General features: G+C 38.0%; 2 protein-coding genes across 3 annotated transcripts in view; one reads left to right on the top strand and one right to left on the bottom strand.

Moving 5' to 3' along the window:
- Positions 1-147: 147 nt before the first annotated feature.
- Positions 148-11,111, bottom strand: dhx8 (DEAH (Asp-Glu-Ala-His) box polypeptide 8). The gene is made up of 23 exons (XM_084135902.1): positions 10,934-11,111; positions 10,337-10,422; positions 10,169-10,241; positions 9,821-9,912; positions 9,620-9,726; positions 9,157-9,510; positions 8,872-9,016; positions 7,762-7,965; positions 7,570-7,657; positions 7,333-7,430; positions 7,064-7,211; positions 6,010-6,191; positions 4,972-5,166; positions 4,682-4,867; positions 4,142-4,352; positions 3,872-4,053; positions 3,607-3,747; positions 3,363-3,518; positions 2,450-2,587; positions 2,197-2,325; positions 1,856-2,052; positions 1,314-1,493; positions 148-1,221 (listed from the first exon to the last, which is right to left on the bottom strand). Exons 1-23 carry the CDS (start codon positions 11,040-11,042, stop codon positions 1,002-1,004), a joined length of 3,621 nt encoding a protein of 1,206 aa, XP_083992028.1. The 5' UTR covers positions 11,043-11,111; the 3' UTR covers positions 148-1,001.
- Positions 11,112-11,491: 380 nt separating this feature from the next.
- spata20 (spermatogenesis associated 20) overlaps positions 11,492-17,937 on the top strand; it is a 40,962-nt gene continuing 34,516 nt past the window's right edge. The window contains exons 1-10 of one of the 2 annotated variants that reach the window (XM_084135657.1): positions 11,492-11,783; positions 12,986-13,123; positions 13,303-13,367; positions 13,445-13,599; positions 13,678-13,821; positions 14,719-14,920; positions 15,127-15,257; positions 15,347-15,451; positions 15,737-15,811; positions 16,377-16,589. In XM_084135657.1, coding sequence (XP_083991783.1) covers positions 11,566-11,783; positions 12,986-13,123; positions 13,303-13,367; positions 13,445-13,599; positions 13,678-13,821; positions 14,719-14,920; positions 15,127-15,257; positions 15,347-15,451; positions 15,737-15,811; positions 16,377-16,589 — 1,446 coding nt within the window. In that variant the 5' untranslated portion in view covers positions 11,492-11,565. Of the gene's footprint in view, positions 11,784-11,905; positions 12,206-12,985; positions 13,124-13,302; positions 13,368-13,444; positions 13,600-13,677; positions 13,822-14,718; positions 14,921-15,126; positions 15,258-15,346; positions 15,452-15,736; positions 15,812-16,376; positions 16,590-17,937 lie in introns of those variants that run through there. The other variant, XM_084135658.1, reaches the window with a different exon arrangement.

Genomic DNA, 17,937 nt, shown 5'->3' with positions numbered 1-17,937 from the left:
GTCAGAGAATTAAGGCAGTTCTGAAGGCAAAAGTGGGTCCAACTCGGTACTAGCCAGGTGTACCTAAAAAAAAGTGGCCGGTGAGTGTATATCTACATGCAACAGACACCAACATTAGAAGCTCACCAAAAACAGAAACAACTCAAGTGACCTTTTAAAAGGACAGTTTAATTTGACATCAAAACGACTCCAAGATATTACATAACATAAGCTGTAACCATATCAAAAACCGCAGGACATTTCCACCCCCCATTGTTTCCTCTAATAAAAGAGCTATAATACAAAATCTCCATTGTGATCCGATACACTGATCCTGTGCGGAGTTGGTAATTTAAACATTAAAACAGAAGAGAGGTCCCAAAAAAGGATGAGATTGGAGTGTGATAAAGTGGTCTTAACATCCTGTTCACTTGTACATGACCAGACCTCTGCAGAGGAACTAACTGAATTAATGAAAACCCTTTCCCTTGCAGCACTTTATTTAACATCAACTGACCAGACGGATGTGCCATCCACACATTCTGCCACACAGATGGGGCGTCCCGAGAGTCTGGACGAAAAGGAGATGCACTATGAAAATGCAAATATTAACTGGTCTGTTTTGTTGAGATGAAATTGGCTTGACTTTTTATTTCATATTTTGCTCTTTTTTCTTTAATTTTTAAAATACAAAGAACCCCAAGACTCAAAGTAGAGATAATTATAACCACCAAGCCTTATGAGAAACATACAGAAGAAACATAAAATTAAATGCTTCTGATTTAAAGCAGAAAAATCAGGTCAGGTTTCATTTTTGAGGGAATGTCTCCGTTAAAATCAAACATGTGGTTTGACAGCAGTGGAAAGGATCTTATCTTTGAAAATAGGGCACCTCATGTTCTTTAAGAACATTTTTAGCTTCTGTCCATGTTATCCTCCACTCTGCCAACAACAAAAAAATGATGTTTTGTTCAGCAGCAGTATCAGACATTCGCAGTCTATGAGAACCTTGTGAGAAGCTTCTAGCGTCGTCTGAAGGCTCTGGAGATTCTCCAGGCATTTGGTTCCTCGTAGCGGTTGTAGAGGGGCTCCAACCGCTGCTGTTTCTTCTGCTTGCTGAGGCGTGTGGGATCAGACACTTTGAAGAAAGCTGGAGCGAACTCTACAAGCCACCTCGGGTCAATGGTGGTCACCTCCCTCATGTACTCCTTAGTGGTCAACACAAGCTCATGGTACACCACCCTGAGGAGAAGAGAGTGAAACCAGCTTTAGTACAAGCAACATTGTTATTAGTTTGGTGGTTAATACAATAACAATCTCGTTTTGGTACATACCATTCTGGTTGGCGATTGAACAATGCGCTGGAGGGGTGGATGTAGACCACCTGCTGGTCTATGAGGGTCCTGTAACCTTCTTGAGGGTCCTTTTTGGCTGCATTCCGGAAGAAACCACTGCATATGGCCTTCTGTACACGCACTGTGGCCTTACCACAAGATACCACATCCAGCTTGTGCCTGAAGACAACATGCAATTTTGTATAATTATTAACAATATGTATAATTATGGAGTGTAAAAGCCTGTTCATACCAAAGACGATAACTATATCTATAGTTATAATATCTAATTCTATGTGAATAGGGAAGTCCACACCACAACTATAACAATAACAACACAGAGGAACAATATTGTTTAATGTGGCCGGTTGCATAAACTGCTGACTAGTCAATTTTAGTTTAAGTTTATCTATTTTTAAGGAAGGTCATAGGTTGATATTGGTGTGAATACTAATAGTTATCTTTATAGAAGTCATTCTTGGTGTGTTATGTTGCATTATGCAAGTAACCCTGCATAACGTTAGATATTCTCTAGCCCTCACCTGTCCATAATGCCCAGCATTTGTTTGCGGATATCCTGTGCACGACGGAGAGATCGTGCCTGGATGAAGTTTTCGTAGCACCAGGGGTTGGAAAACTTGTTGTTCTTCCAGGAGTTGTAGACAGCCAACAAAGTCAGGTGGTCCCCCTCAGGCTGGTGAAACTTAGCCTTCTTCTGGTCTGCCAGAGCTTGTTTGTCCTGACATTTAGAGTGAAATCATGCTTAATATCTTCAGGATCAGTCTGCTTGGATACCTCAAACTTTACTTAATGACGCAACTGTTCTTGGCCACTCCTTGACCTGGATCATAGATCTGGTAACGTGTGTGGGCTAAAGAAGTACCTTTGGTCTGTAGAAGACATTCTGTACTGAGAGCATTGACACAATGGTAAGCATCTCTTCGCTGCAGCCAAGATGGACGGACATGATCAACATCTTACAAAGCATGGGCTCCAGAGGAAACTCAGCCATCTGATAGGAACAGTGACAAGAAACTTAACACTTTATTCTGCATGTGCAAATTGAGCAGCTACATCCGAAACCTCGATACGAGCACATTCCCACATTTAAACAAAGATGACATGTACACACTTACTCTACGACCGAGTCGTGTGAGCAGACCTTCATCATCCAACGCTCCCAGAGTGTACAGCTGCTCCATGGCTGTGATGAGTGTCTCCATAGGCGGAGCATCCATGAAATCAAATGACAACAGGTCATTGATGCCCATCGCCTGATTGAAGGAAAATCAAATTTGATGTTAAAATGCATAAAATATAATATTAGAGATACACTGATAATGTATTAAGTATTATTATCATCCCGTATTAAGGTAAATTCACACCGCAGTGACAGCGACAGAAGGCAACAGACACTTTGTCAGATCAGTGCGTTACCCTTGCCGGAGTCTGTTGCCATCTGTCGGATCTTGTTTTCGCATACTGAACATGTTGAATTGGCATTAAAATGTCTGAGAAGGGACATGCTGATTGGCGTTGATCTGGCTGTTAGTGCAGTGTGAATTGGCCTTCAGAGATTTATTGGTAAATATTGGATACATAATCATCCACTACTACCTATTTACATTCATTCATTTATCAGACACTTTTATCCAAAGCAATGTAAATTTTTTACATTTAAATAATTTGTGTGTCATCTAGCACTCACTTAAAAAGTTATCATTTTCTTTTATCTATGGTACCTTAAAAAAACACTAATATTTAATGATCTTTAATGAATATCCATTCCAATTCCCAATCCATTTTTTTCATACTGTACATTATAATTCTTATGATGCCTAAATTTTTGAATTTTAAATAATTTATTTTATTTTTCTCAATTCTTGTTTGTTTTTAAATCATTTTGAAAAAAATAAATAAAATTTTTATATCGGATAATTATCTTTATCTGCCAGACTTTTATCTGAATCTGTCATGAATTTAATATTTAGTGCATTCCTTAAAAAAAATAAAACAATATGACAATAATCAAATAAAACAAGATTGTACCTTAAGAGACAGTACAGTGCTGGCCAAGTTAGTTCTCTGAATCTCAGGTACGTTGGTGGTGAGCATCTCATCTCTGTAGGCGCGTTCTGTGTAGAGTCTGTAGCACTTGCCAGGGCCTGTTCTACCAGCTCTGCCCGCTCGCTGCTTGGCCTGGGCCTGTGGACCACACGAATGAGGTTTAGGAGTCAAAGTTTACTTACAATGTATGCTGTGTGTAGTCTGGGTCATTAGAAATGGATGTTACCTGGGAGATGGGGGTAACAACTAGCTGATCAATGCCAGTTTTGGAGTTATAAACCTTCTGCTTGACAAAACCTGGATCCACCACATAGTAGATTCCATCAATTGTCAAAGAAGTCTCTGCAATGTTAGTAGCAATGACCACCTGAAAAAAAAAAAAAAAAAACAGCAGAATGTTTGTTAAGGTGTATACAGTGATCTAAATTTCCAGGTAAATTTGATTTAACATGTCAGAGGTGACCAGAGAGAGGAGAAAGTCTGAATGGTACCTTTCTACTTCCAGGTGGTGCTGGGTCAAAGATCCTGGTCTGCATTTCACTGGGCAGGGCAGAGTAGACTGGGAGGATGATCAGCTCTGGGACATCAGGACCGAGAGATTTCATTCGCTCGTACAGGATCTCACAAGCAGTGTCGATCTCCTCCTGACCCGTCAGGAACACCAAGATGTCACCTGTACAGTAAATCATTTTAATTACAGTAAGCACATTTTCACAGGCATTTAAAGGTTTTTCTGTGAACAACTGTGTGCAAAATGTTACCTGGAGGCTCCGTGAGGTGGATCTGCATGACTGTGATCAGGCTGGCATCCAGATAGTCAGTCTCAGGTTCTTTAGTGTACAAAACCTCCACTGGATATGTACGACCAGGGATAGTAAAAATAGGTGCTTCATAAAAGTACTGTGAGAATTTCACAGCATCCAGCGTGGCAGATGTCACAATGAGCTTCATGTCAGTTCGTTTCTGTACAGTCTAAATAACACAAGAACAAGACACTATTACATATGTCACATAAAGAGATGGCAAAATAGAAACCACAATTATTATTTTTTTCAGTATTCTTTGATGAATAGAAAGTTCAAAACAACAGCATTTATTTGAAATAGAAATTATTTGTATCAATGTTAAAGTTTTCACTGTCACTTTTGATCAATTAATGCATCCTTGCTGATTTCAAAGTATTAATTTCTTTAAAAAAAAATCTTCTTGACCCAAATCTTTTGAAAGGCAGTGTATGTTTCTGAACATTGACCTTGACAGTCAGGGACTGTGTGAACAAAGCCTCAATTTGTGAACTGTACCTTCTTGAGCAGGCCAAAGAGCACGTCTGTGTGAATAGTTCTCTCATGGGCCTCATCCAGCATAATGATGGCATACTGGCCCAGATCAGGGTCAATCAGACACTCTCTTAACAGCATACCGTCCGTCATGTACTTAATCACAGTCTCGGGACTTGTGCAGTCCTCAAAACGGATGGTGTAGCCAACCTGCACAGACACAGAAAGAGATTAGGGCTCCGTTTCAAAAGTTATGGTGAAATGTTAGATCATTGTTGTCTATATCATGAAAATGAATGTAAGCAAGCATCTACCTCTTGACCTAAACAGCAACCGTACTCCTCCGACACTCTTTTAGCCACAGACATAGCAGCCACTCTTCTGGGTTGTGTGCACCCGATCTTCCCCCGTGTGGTGTATCCTGCCTCTGCCAGGTACTGAGTGATCTGAGTGGTCTTCCCTGAGCCCGTCTCCCCAATTACAATCAGAATCTGGTTGTCATGGACAGCCTGTAAAAACACATTGGTTTAATATATGAACACAACTAGACTGAAATATACATATCAGAATGAATTTACATTAGGGATGTCCCAAACAGATTTCACGGATTCGTATTGGGGCCGATTAAGCTTTTCTTTTTTTTTTTTTTTTACTGATCAATATCGGCTATCCTAACATGTGTGAAGTGCATGATCCAGTGAGGTCTGAGTGCATCATACACACATTCAAGCTTCTGTGTTTAGCATATCTGAAGCACACTTTTGTAATGAATCACTCAAAAGTCATTTATTTACGGTTTATTTTTATCTGCAATCAGACTATCTGAGACATCATTGCCATAATGCGTTGCATCTTGCTTCGGACTTGACTGACTGGCATTCTGACACCACGGGCTTCATGCTCTCTAACCTTGAATCCACTTTTTTTGTTGCATTAATTCTGCTTATTGTACATACAAAATTCAAGGTTAAAAAAATATATAATAATAATAATAAACATATATATATATATATATATATATATATATATATATATATATATATATATATATATATAGAGAGAGAGAGAGAGAGAGAGAAAATAATAATAAAAAATAGACCTGTAAATATAATTACTTCACTAACTAGATTTAGATTTACTCTGATTTAGATTTTTTTTTATTTTTTACATTTGAGCCTCTGGCCATGAGAAACTCTCGGCACATCCCTGTATACACTGGATTGATTTCATTAACTTTAATGTACTGTGTGCACCAGGCACTGGGAAAATACAAGTATCGGATCTGGACTCAGTATGGGCAGATGCTCAATATTCAATGGCTCAGATCATACACATATTAGATGAAGTCACACCTGAATGAGCTGCTCTTTCAGCTTGTAGATGGGAAGACTCTCTCTTTGCTCGAGGATAGAAAGTTGAGTCTTTTTTCCATAGGAGGCCTTGTTGCCGCCAAAGGCATGTTTCTTCCATTCTGGGATATCGTTGGGCATCATACCTATGCCCCTCATGTTGGCAGCTATCTGCCTGCCGTCAACTGTATGGATGGTGAGCGTGTGAGGACAGGAAAAAGCATTTATTATAGATGCACAAAGATGATAACAGACTTGAGCTCATACAAGGCCAGAGGGCATATGAGCAGCAGAGATATGCTTTTTATGTGCAAGCCTGATTCGATAGCAGACATCAGGAAATTAGATGGCCATCTACGAACTCACTAAACTACGGTATGGGCAAATAGGAAGGAAGTTTATCTGGAGTGATCAGTGTCTTAACTTAGTGTTCTTTTTTTTTTACTACTGGAGGACATGAAGCACAAAACATCCATTTATTTACTCATACAATCCCACTTCACTATACAAGTAATCAGACTGTTTTACTTTCTAGTCTTCAATTGCTACTACTATTCCATGCAGTTTTGGAGTTGTAGTGTGTTCTAATCAAAATTCATCTAAAAGATGATGAATAAAAAACAAAATCGCAAGGCTATAGTTGCAGGTGTTTGATTGTCAACAATGAAGTCTTTAAATTATGTATTTGTGCTTATGTATTATTTGAATTCTATTTTATTATATGTAAACTGTATTTTATTTTACAGTATTATTGTGTCATTGTTTTTGTTTTTTTAATCTGGGTAATTTAATTGCAGATTTTCAACTTGTTGCGAATGTGAAATATCTGTGCACTTGATATTCTGTGTGGAAAATTCCAATAAAAAAATTAAAAGTTCATTAAAAGTAATATTTATCATTAAAAAGTATTTGCAGGACATCAGAATCAGTTGGAAGCTTGGCTTGAAGTGGCATTATTGCACTTTTCTGAGTAGATAAACATTTTGACCTCCTGAGTTGAATGGAGTACAACATCATTTCTTATTTCAGATGCTTGGAATAAGTCTGAATGTCTTACCGTCGGGCAGTGGGTCAACCCAGTGTTTATTAAGACCCATAGGGATTGAGTCCATTTCAGCTTCCCGCTGGGCCTGTTTCACCTCCCGTCGCTCTTTGGCCAGGGCACTCTGCATCATGGCTGCTTGAGAGAGAGATCCGTCGGGGTTCTGACAGAAAACAAAACAAAAAACAGAATTTAAAGTCACAGGTTATATCTACTTCAGTGAAACCAATAACTTTCTTGGCACCAGGCAGCTGTAAAGTGAGAGTACATGAGTTTTGAACTACCTTGACGATCTTGACAGGACTCATATCCATGCTCTGTTTGGTGTGTCCCCGCAGGAATGGAGGCTCCTCTTCTACGAGCTCAATCTCCAAATCCTCATCTGACAGACAAACCACAACATAGACAAAGTTTGAGGTGACTGTTCAGGCAGCTAGAAGCGACTTATTGTGATCCCAAAGGAAGTAGGAATTTATTTATCGGCAAATGTTGAGTTAAACAAAAGTGAATGCAACTCATACCCTCCTCATCATCTACTTTAGGCAGAATTCCTGTCTCTTCATCAAAGTCTGGGAATTCCTCCTTAGACAACACATTGGCAGCAATCATCTAAGAACGAACAGATCAAGATGTAGATTAAAATATGAACAAAAAGAAAAACAAATGTTAAAACAGTGGATCAATTCAATTTCACATTAAAGATGGCCATGCACCTGTTTGATTTCCCATTTCTCCGGATCTGAGATCTTGGTCAGTCTTTTGCGTTCCAACGTGTCATCCTCTACCTCTGGAGCATGGCCCAGGTTGAGGTTAGTGGGTCTGTCAGGATTTCTCATGGATGACTCTTCCTGACCGTCTCCACCCATATTTCTCCTCCTGTTAGGGTTTAGGTCTTCACCAGTATCCTGGTCAACATCCTTGTAAAAGCAAGACAACCCAACAAAAATCAGTACACATATAAGCACAACGATTAGTCAAAAAATACAGGTTGAACACACAACGTCTTTTTATAAATGCAAGATATAACCAAAATGTATAATCAAATCATTTATGTATACAGTAGGGTGTACAAGACTATTAAAAATGCTTCCATTTCACATTTTTCTGATTTAACAATATTAACAATAATAATATCTATATTGCAATAATTATGATCAAAACTTGCAATAACTGCTTTGAAATATTTTGAAATCATTGCATGTTTTTGTATTATCTAAGAACTGTATATTCTGACAAATGGACATAACTTTGACAGTCACCTCTGATAACAGTTTACTCTAAATTGTAATGTAGACACAGGCATTTTCTGTAAAGCTGCTTTGAAACTATATGCATTGTGAAAAGCGCTATACAAATAAATGTAAATTTAATTGAACTACAATAATAACAATAATAGTAACAACAACATTAATAATAATTATTATATAACAATTTAAACATACATTTATTTTTGTTTAGTTGCCCAGAAATAGACATGCAAGATATATATATATATATATATATATTTTTTTTTTTAACGGTATACAGTGTGATCTAAAAGTCAAGTAAAAGTAAAAGTCCTTCCATTTTTTTTATTATTATTAAACACCATCTTCGTATATTAACTTATGTTTAGTCGACCAAAAATTGCAGAATCTAAAAACGAGTTATTATTGACTTATTTCACAGAATAACAAATCTATAAATTTAGTGTACAAATTAAATTTTTTAAAAATGCAAATTTTAACTGGTTGTGATTTATTGGTTGTTTAATTGGTGACTTTTGAACCTCAAACCATGCAGACCTGTTCTCTCTCATGACTTCCATAAAGACACGCACTCACCTTCATACTGAGACTTGTTTTGGATCCAGTGAAGGACAACACCTTGATTTTGACCCTTTGACCTTTGCTGACCACATCTGCCACATTTGCCACCCGACCTTCTCTCCTGAGCTCAGAAATATGGACCAAGCCTTCCCAACGTTTCCTTTACGAAAGGAGGATGAGAAAAAAAGTTTAAAAGCTAATTCTAAATATTACATTTACTAATCCTACAAAAGAATACATTGTAACGCCCACATCAAATTCAGTAGCCTTAATAGTAAATTTACTGCATCTCAAACATACCTGAGACCTTCCAACTGCACAAAGCAGCCAAACTGCATGATACTGGTGACTTTGCCATTGTAGATATCCCCCACAGACGGCTCCTCCGGTGGGGGCCGGTCCACATGTTTGTCCTTCCACCGGTCTGAGCTTTTGTCTTTGTCTCTGTCTCCCCGTGCGGGACTCCTGGACTTGCTGCGAGAGTGCCAGCGGCTCCTACGCTTCCTTCTGTCCCTCTCATTAGAGCGAGATCTAGAACGAGAGCGAGAGCGATGTCGTCTCCGTCTGTCCCTGTCTCGATCTCTGTCTCTATCTCTATCTCTGCTCCAGCTTCTGCTCCTGCTCCTCCGCTTCTTCTTGCTGCTGGTTTCAGATCTAAGACGGATGATACTTACATGTTAAAAGGCGATAATATGATGCAGTGAGGAAATCATTGCAGCATCAACTTCAACGGTATCTATTTTATGTTAGAGCAGGTCCTCACCGGTGTTTACTGCTGCTAGGTTCTGTTCCACTAACACTGGGCATAAACATCTCTAACTCTTTCATGGCATCAGCAGCAACTTTCACGTCATCCTCATCCAGCATAGACTAGTTAGAAGAAAAGATAGTTTACGACCCATAATTGGAGCCTTGGTGAGCATAAAAGGCTTCTTTCAAATGAAATATATATTTAAATAATTACCCTGGGAATAGGATTGTCAGGTCTGCACAGAGCTGGAAAGAGCTCTTTCAGCTTGTCCTTTTCACCCTTTGGCTTAGCCTCAGGATAAGAAGCTGTACAATTAAAAAAACACCATAAAAGTATTATCAGGAGGAGAGATGAAAATATGGCACTATGTGATGAAATATGCTGCACGCTCGACATGAAGATATTGTTCATATCAAAATGAACTGGGCTGCATTTTTCAAAAGCATTGCAAGCCTAAATGGATCGTAGAATCATTTGCACTATGATTAATTTAGCTCACAATGCTTTTGAGAAATGGAGCCCTGATTTATGTATGAACTAAAAGACCCTGAATATTCTTACCTTTACTGGTAGATGCTTTTGGAGGAGGACGCATGGTTTGAATGAGACGAAGCAAATTGCTGACAAGTGAATCCTAAAGGACAGAGATGACAGAGCGGGTTAGATATTCCTAAAACTGCAACAATAAAACCACAAGAAACAAATATAGAGATTACAAAAAATGCTTACTGTGAAATCGGCTCCATTTTTAACCAGCACTGACTTAAAACCATCAAAGGTTGGATTTTTCTCAGCAAGACTGATTACAAACTCAGCTGAAAAACACAACAACCAGCAGACTGTTACTACAAACTTCTATGAATTGTAAAGCTGCAGGCAGAGAATATGCGTTTGTTTTTAACATTAGTCAATATTTTTTACTAACCAGCCCCTTACCAAAAATGACCACGGTAATCACAGTCTTAGCCAAAGTATCAGTTATTACAGTACGTTAATTGTTACCTTTTAACATTTTTCAAATAACTCCATAGTAAGGAAGACGGTTATATTTCCAAATACACAACAGGCTCTACTAACTGTTACATAATAAATTAGGACCACGTTACTGACAGTAACCAGCCTTTCTTTTAATTATAAAAGGTCCGATTCTAGATAAACTAAACGTGTAACATAATTGGGGAACTGAATATAATTTAATAACATAACTATGACTGTTTATTCCAGTTAAATGACGCACAAGCATGTAGAAAGAGGCTAACCAGCTAACTTAGTTACGCGTTACCTAAAACGTAACACAGTGTCGTGTCGTCTAGTTTCTGAACTCACCAAGGTCCTTATCGCTGATTCCTAAATGGTTGTCAAGTTCGGTACAAACTTTAGACACCAAAGACAAATATTCGAGTTTTTTAAGCTCATCATCTCCGATCTCTGCCATCTTCAGCAATGTTGTTTTTTTCGTTCACCGGAAGAAAGTGGCAACGCTTCCCCTCGTCCGGTAACTTCTAATTCCGGGTTACATTACAGGCGCCCTCTAACGGTCAAATGAGGAATTGTAGTGAGTGGGGAGCAATTTGTTTCTCCAGGGGAACCCGCAATAATATATATATATATATATATATATATATATATATATATATATATATATATATATATATATATAAAAAAATAAAATAATAATAATAATAATGATAATGATAAAAAACAAGATTAGCCTAAAATGTTTTTTTTTTAATTGTTTAAATTATATAAATATATAAATAACGTAATTTTAGGGTGGGGGTCCCTCACACGATGATGATCATATTTGGGGGACCTTGGTATCTGAAAGCCTGAAACTTGTGTACATGTATTTATAACACATCTAGTGCGACATCTAGTGGCGCATTTCAGGACATTCAGGTCATTCCACTGACAGTTCCCTGCGTGAATCCGCACCGCTGTCAGGTTGGTGCGGATCTATGATGCTGAGATTGGGCTTCGCATGGTCTTCTAATGCTACATCGTCAACCACCATCAAACACATCGCACAGGCTAGGCTCTTCACCGGATCCTTTTTACGAAAAGATAATCATACTTTATGTAAGAGCCAGTGTTCTGGAAAACAACAAGCCCTCCAGTTTAGCCATAAGTCAGTTCTTGCCAGTAACGTTACTAGATTGTCCCGGGACAACTTCAGGTAGGCACTGACCTCTGACACGGTCATTCTCCCTAACTGAGTGCTTCATGCGTGCTTGCAAAATCCCGTAATCGTTTTCGTTAGCACTGCTGCTAACAGAGAGACCTTGTCCAAATGCCTATGTTTCTAAACACTGATCCCAAAATAGTAGCGTTCCGACGTTCATTGCGTAGATAATTCTGTCTAGATAGGCAGCTTACTAAGAATTGAGACACAGCACTTGTTTACATGGAGTTAGTCGTATGCTATTGGACTGTAACTGTTCCCTAAGTGTGTTTACAAATAAAAAGCTGGCATTGCCTGTCTAAACGGGATTGCTGGCTAGTTTAAGCTGGTTTTATCTGCAGTAAGGGCAGCCACATGAAAAAGTGCTCAAAACCTTTCTAAAACCAGGCTTGGACAGGACACTTGGAAGCAAATGGGTAGAAATATTCAATTTGAAATGAATTATGCTGCAAAGTTGGTTTAAGCTTGTTTTGTTTCATCAGATGTGCGTCATTTCATTTCATACTGCTTGCTAATTGACAATTGACAATTGGGTTGCACTTTATTTTACAGTATGTGCTCTTATGTGTGCTTACAGTATACTTACCTAAGAAAGTACTGTGTAATATAAGGTAACTACATGGGTTAGGGGTAGGTTCAGGGTTAGTACCTACCGGTAATTATATTACCCAGTTATTGCAAATACTATAATAAGCCTAGTATGTGCATGGGGAACAGGATTGTAAAATAAAGTGCTACCAACAATTGCTGTGTTTTATGGGATATTACAGTATTTATTATAAATTATTTATCCGTGCACACATTATTATAATTTTTGTTTAAAGATTTGTATGCCCTAATAACTTCCCCTCACTCCTGCAGCGGCATCTCTTCTCTTCTCAGGCGGGACAACCTGTCACTCACATGAGATCTTAGCAATAGCAAACCTAACGATCCAATCAATTTCCAGCGGACAAAATCAAGTCCCGCCCTACATTATTTTCTTGTTCGAGAAGCCGTTTGTTACTAATGGGAATAAAAGACTATTGCAACTTCGGTTTTAATGCTGACTTTATGTAGTATGGATTTCATCTGTCCTTTATTTATTGTATTTTTTATTATTTCCTGACTCCCTGTTTACTAAGGCCATCTAGTCAGTGGTGGCACTCAGTTAGGGGAGTTTCATTTACCACAGTTATATTCTCTCATTGTTTTAGGTCTTCTGGAGTGGTTTTCTTCAGCATGGCATCAGGGAGTGATGGACACGACAGGTTGAACACCCCAAAATACACCAATCGCCTGAGTAAAGAGAAGTCCTCCTATCTTTTACAACATGCACACAACCCTGTGGACTGGTGAGTGGCTCTGAGATCTTCAGCCTTGCTGTAAAACACACAGTTTAGATTATTTTTATTTGGTGGAGAAATCAACAAAAGGCACCCTGTGAAGAAGCATCCTAAAAACTTACATATAAGCTATAGTATTCCTAATATAACTTCCCTTTATGTATTTTCTCTTCTTTCTTCATTCATAGGTATCCATGGGGGCAAGAAGCCTTTGATAAAGCGAAGAGTGAAGACAAGCCCATTTTTCTTTCAGGTAACAAAATGGTATACTTGAAAACAAATTGGTTGGTTGGTCAATGTTTTATTACACAGTCTTATTACTGTTTACAGTGGGTTATTCCACCTGTCACTGGTGTCACGTGATGGAGAGGGAATCGTTTGAAGACGAGGAGATTGGAAAAGTCCTCAGTGAGAACTTTGTGTGTATAAAGGTGGACAGAGAGGAGAGGCCTGACGTAGACAAAGTTTACATGACATTTGTGCAGGTTTGGACTTGTAAAATGTATTGTTGTAACTTACAAAGTGGCATGCTGATTGAAATACAATTAATGCTTTCTACCCAGGCAACAAGTGGTGGTGGTGGCTGGCCAATGAGCGTGTGGCTTACACCAGATCTCAGGCCATTCATAGGTGGCACTTACTTTCCACCCAGAGACAGTGGAAGAAGACCTGGACTGAAAACTGTGCTTTTAAGAATTATAGAACAAGTAAGAACTGAGACAGACATTTCCTTGTTTGAAATTCCCTTTGTTTATGTATTCATCCTTCATTCATGTCATTTTAAAAAAATCTGATTTTATCTTATCTGGTCCAGAAGCCACAAGAGGGTGCTAAGGGGTCAGTGTATTAATAATAATAATGATGATAATAATAATAGTAAAAGTAAAAATGTTCCAAATTGGACATTATTACTATTATTTTATTCTTTTAACAGTGATAGTTTTATGTTTTTCTTTAGGATTATAAGTCTAACAGTAGCTTTAAACCGATTAAATTAATAGGAAGTAAACAGTACGGTAGATAAATACATTTTTTTTTAAATACATTAATACTTATATTCAGAAAGGGTGCATTAAATTGATCAAAAGTCACAGTAAAGACTTTTAAGTTGTTACAAAAATAATATTTTTTATATAAATGCTGTTTTATTGATTAATCAAATAATGCTTTCTACAAAAATTTTAAGCAGTAAATTGTTTTCAACATTGGAAATAAATGTTTCTTTAGCACCAGTTTAGCATATTAGAATGATTTCTGAAAGATCATGTGACACTGAAGACTGGAGTAATGGCTGCTGAAAATAAGGGATCAGTTACATTTTAAAATATATTTAAATAGAAAACATTCATTTTTATATTGTAATAGTATTCCACAATATTAATGTTTTTTTTACTGTATTTTTTATCTAATAATTGCAGACTTGGTGAGCATAAGAGACTTCTTTCAAAAACATGAACAAATATCTGTTCACAGTTTAAATTAAAATTTTTCACATTTATATTTACAAATGCACGGAGTGCACGGGGTCAGTGATTATTCAAAGTTTGACATCCCCCGTACTATGGTGCTCTAATGTCTGAGGACCTTCATACTATGTGTTTTAGTGGCAGAGTAACAGAGAAACCCTGGAGTCCAGTGGAGAGAAAGTAGTGGAAGCCCTCAGGAAGGGGACAGAAATCTCTGCCAGCCCTGGAGAAACTCTTCCATTTGGTCCAGATGTTGCCAACAGATGTTACCAGCAGCTGGCTCACTCTTATGAGGAAGAATATGGAGGTTTTCGAGAGGCGCCGAAGTTCCCTTCACCAGGTAAACAAATACTGGGATGAACTGAAAGGATTGATCTCCAAAACTCTTAGAATATTTACAGTCTGTCACTAATTTGTTATTAGAACAGACTCACAAAGAGAATGAACACTATAGCCCGTTGACCACCTGTCTTGTGAGTTAATTACCTGACAAATACGCATCAATATTAATAATGAAAACTGGCCTTGTGCTTTTCTTTTCTGCAGTGAACCTGATGTTCCTGATGTCATTTTGGGCAGTAAATCGTGCCAGCTCTGAGGGAGCAGAAGCGCTGCGAATGGCCCTTCACACTCTCAGAAAGATGGCACTAGGGGGCATTAATGACCATGTGGCACAGGTGACGTGCAAAAATTGTGTATTCAGAACCTATGATGTTAAATATCAATTCTTCGCTTTTACTGAACGCAATTAAATTGTTTCTTTCAGGGCTTTCACAGATACTCCACAGACTCCTCCTGGCATGTTCCTCACTTTGAAAAGATGTTATATGATCAAGGCCAGCTTGCTGTGGCCTATATCACTGCGTACCAGGTGGGAATATGTCTGTGTGGGGTACTCTGTATTTTCATGTATTATATTTAATATATTTTCTGTCTCTTATCTCTCCCGATAATTGCTTATGTTCAGAAAGCCATAATGAAACATTGTTCTGTACTTCTGTAGACACAATAATGACTTATTGGTGTTATATATTGCTTATTCTGTGGTTCTATATCAAAAGCCTAAGTTAAGATGATTTTAAGAGTTGTATAATGAACCAACGATATATCTGGCATTGGCTGGGTGTGGTGTTATTGTTGCTGTTAATCTCTACAGGTATCTGGGGAACGCCTCTTTGCAGATGTGGCCCGCGACGTGTTGCTTTACGTCTCCAGAGACCTCAGTGACAAGGTGAGTCTCCTTCTCCCTCATTAGATCCCTCATTTGGCATCAGTCATGCTGAATCAGCACCGACCCACAAAAGCACTGAAAAATCGCCCAGGTCGATGCCCTTTTTGAGGTCATTCCTCCTCTACTCTCTAGCACTGGGCGCCAGCCATCTTGTGACGATGAATGTTTTGACGACACACACAATTAAAACCCCCTCAAATTTTGAAAATCATATTTTTGAAGATTTATGGAGTAATTAGGTTCCAACAAAAGCATACCGTGAACCTAATTTTGTTTGGTTGTGAGAGTTACAATAGTGGTTAATGTTTCCCTTTTGAAATTTGAAAACTACTTTCTCTCTGTACTGTAAATCATCCCATTGTTATTATACTTTCAACAAGTCCACTGTATGCTGAACTTATGTACATAACATATTTGAAATGTATTAACTAGAGAACTTGTGGCCAAGAAATAACGATTCCCTCAAGAGACCACAACGTAATTTTGAAAACAGCCTACAAGTGGCAAAAAATAAAATGAAAAAAATAAAACAAATTTGATTTGAGAATTGTGCTGCCCTCTGCAGTCTGGCGGCTTCTATAGCGCTGAGGATGCAGATTCCTTTCCTACTGCGGAATCTACTGAGAAGAGAGAGGGAGCTTTTTGTGTGTGGACAGCAGGAGAGATCAGAGAGCTGCTTCCTGACACCGTGGAAGGCGCCACAGGAGGCGCAACACAGGCGGATATCTTCATGCATCATTACGGTGTGAAAGAGCAAGGCAACGTGGATCCTGCTCAGGTTTGGGAATTTGGAGGTTATTGATGAGAGACAGAAGCTTTCTAACCATGTTACACTGATTCTTGACTACAACACTGAAGCAAATAAAAGTTTATGTATAGACAATTAATTTTGGATTAATTTAATTTTCAAAGGCATAAAATGATTATACGCAACCTCCTGTTTTTTTCCATTTCCTTACAAAATGTTTGTTTTCCATTGCTGTAATTAAAAAATATATACACAAAAATATGGTAATCTAACTAATAATTATAATGATTGTTTGCAAATTTAGCATTCAGCTACTAGAATAGTTATTGAAATACTATTACAAAAGAAAAGTCTTGCAAATATCTTTAATTACACGTTGTCGGACTATAATAATGTTTCGCGGGCCATATCACAAATATTGCTTTATTTCCGATTTGCAGTTCAGTTAGTGAATCAGATTCTTCAGAAACTGCTCTGGCTGATTCAGTGAGTTTGCGCAATGATTCAGTGAGTGAAGGATTTGTTAGACTGTAGTTGTGTCCGAAATCGCATACTGTCTGGTAGGTTGCTACTACATTTAGTTTGAAAATGTAAGCTTATTTCACAACTGTTAAAAAAAGTATAGTATGAATTTGTGTAGAATGAATCAAATTTGTACGTACTACATCCACCATGTGACGTAACCAACCAACATCAGTTCACTGACATTCACAACTCCACTCCTGTGGCCTCATGGGATAGTAAAGTGTTCATCAGATGTGCACTTGAATATCACCAGAAGTGGTTGATCATCCCAGTACCTTTCACCTACTGTTTTATGAATGCTATGAATTTGGACATACTCCTCGTCTCACATTCTGTTTTTCACCTACTATATAGTAGGGAAGTAGGCATATTCAAATGCTGGGTGTGAGTCTATTTAAACAGTTCATTAAAAAGAACTAGCTCATATGAGTCACTTGTTCGTGAAGCAGACTACTCCGGTTGACCTGTTTGATTCATAAAAATATCCAGATCATAAGAGTAATTTGCTCATAAATCGTCCTTCACGATTTGTCCTTCGTGTGCAGAGAGAAATTTCTATTATTTTGCGGTACTCTTATGCTTTAAGAGTGATGACACAACAAAAAATAAATTAATTACACAACAAAAATAATGTCATGAAGGTCCGACGACAGGTGGTTTTGAAGATAAAATAGGTAATTTGTGCAAATAATATACTAGTTATCTTCCAATTGAAAGCAGGAGGGCAATTATTTCTATTTTTAAAACCAATGGCATGACATATTTTGTTCCATAAAATCTCAAGAACCAGTGGTTAGCATTTAATGTTTGTGACACCTAATTTGTGAACAAAGCAGATTTTATGATGGATATT

This window comes from Abramis brama, assembly GCF_963993115.1.
Source record: "Abramis brama genome assembly, chromosome: 14".
NCBI classification, from domain to species: Eukaryota; Metazoa; Chordata; class Actinopteri; order Cypriniformes; family Leuciscidae; genus Abramis; species Abramis brama.
Note: the sequence above shows the minus strand (reverse complement) of the source record. Positions and strands in the feature narration are given on the sequence as shown.

Bases quoted from the DNA above. Each gene is read 5' to 3' on its own strand.
- dhx8 (XM_084135902.1), bottom strand. From the start codon at position 11,042: ATGGCAGAGATCGGAGATGATGAGCTTAAAAAACTCGAATATTTGTCT. The intron at 3,748-3,871 runs GTACCATTCAGA...TTTTTTTTTCAG, and splicing joins CACCACCTGGAAGTAGAAAG to GTGGTCATTGCTACTAACAT. The intron at 2,326-2,449 runs GTAAGTGTGTAC...TGTTCCTATCAG, and splicing joins TCACACGACTCGGTCGTAGA to ATGGCTGAGTTTCCTCTGGA.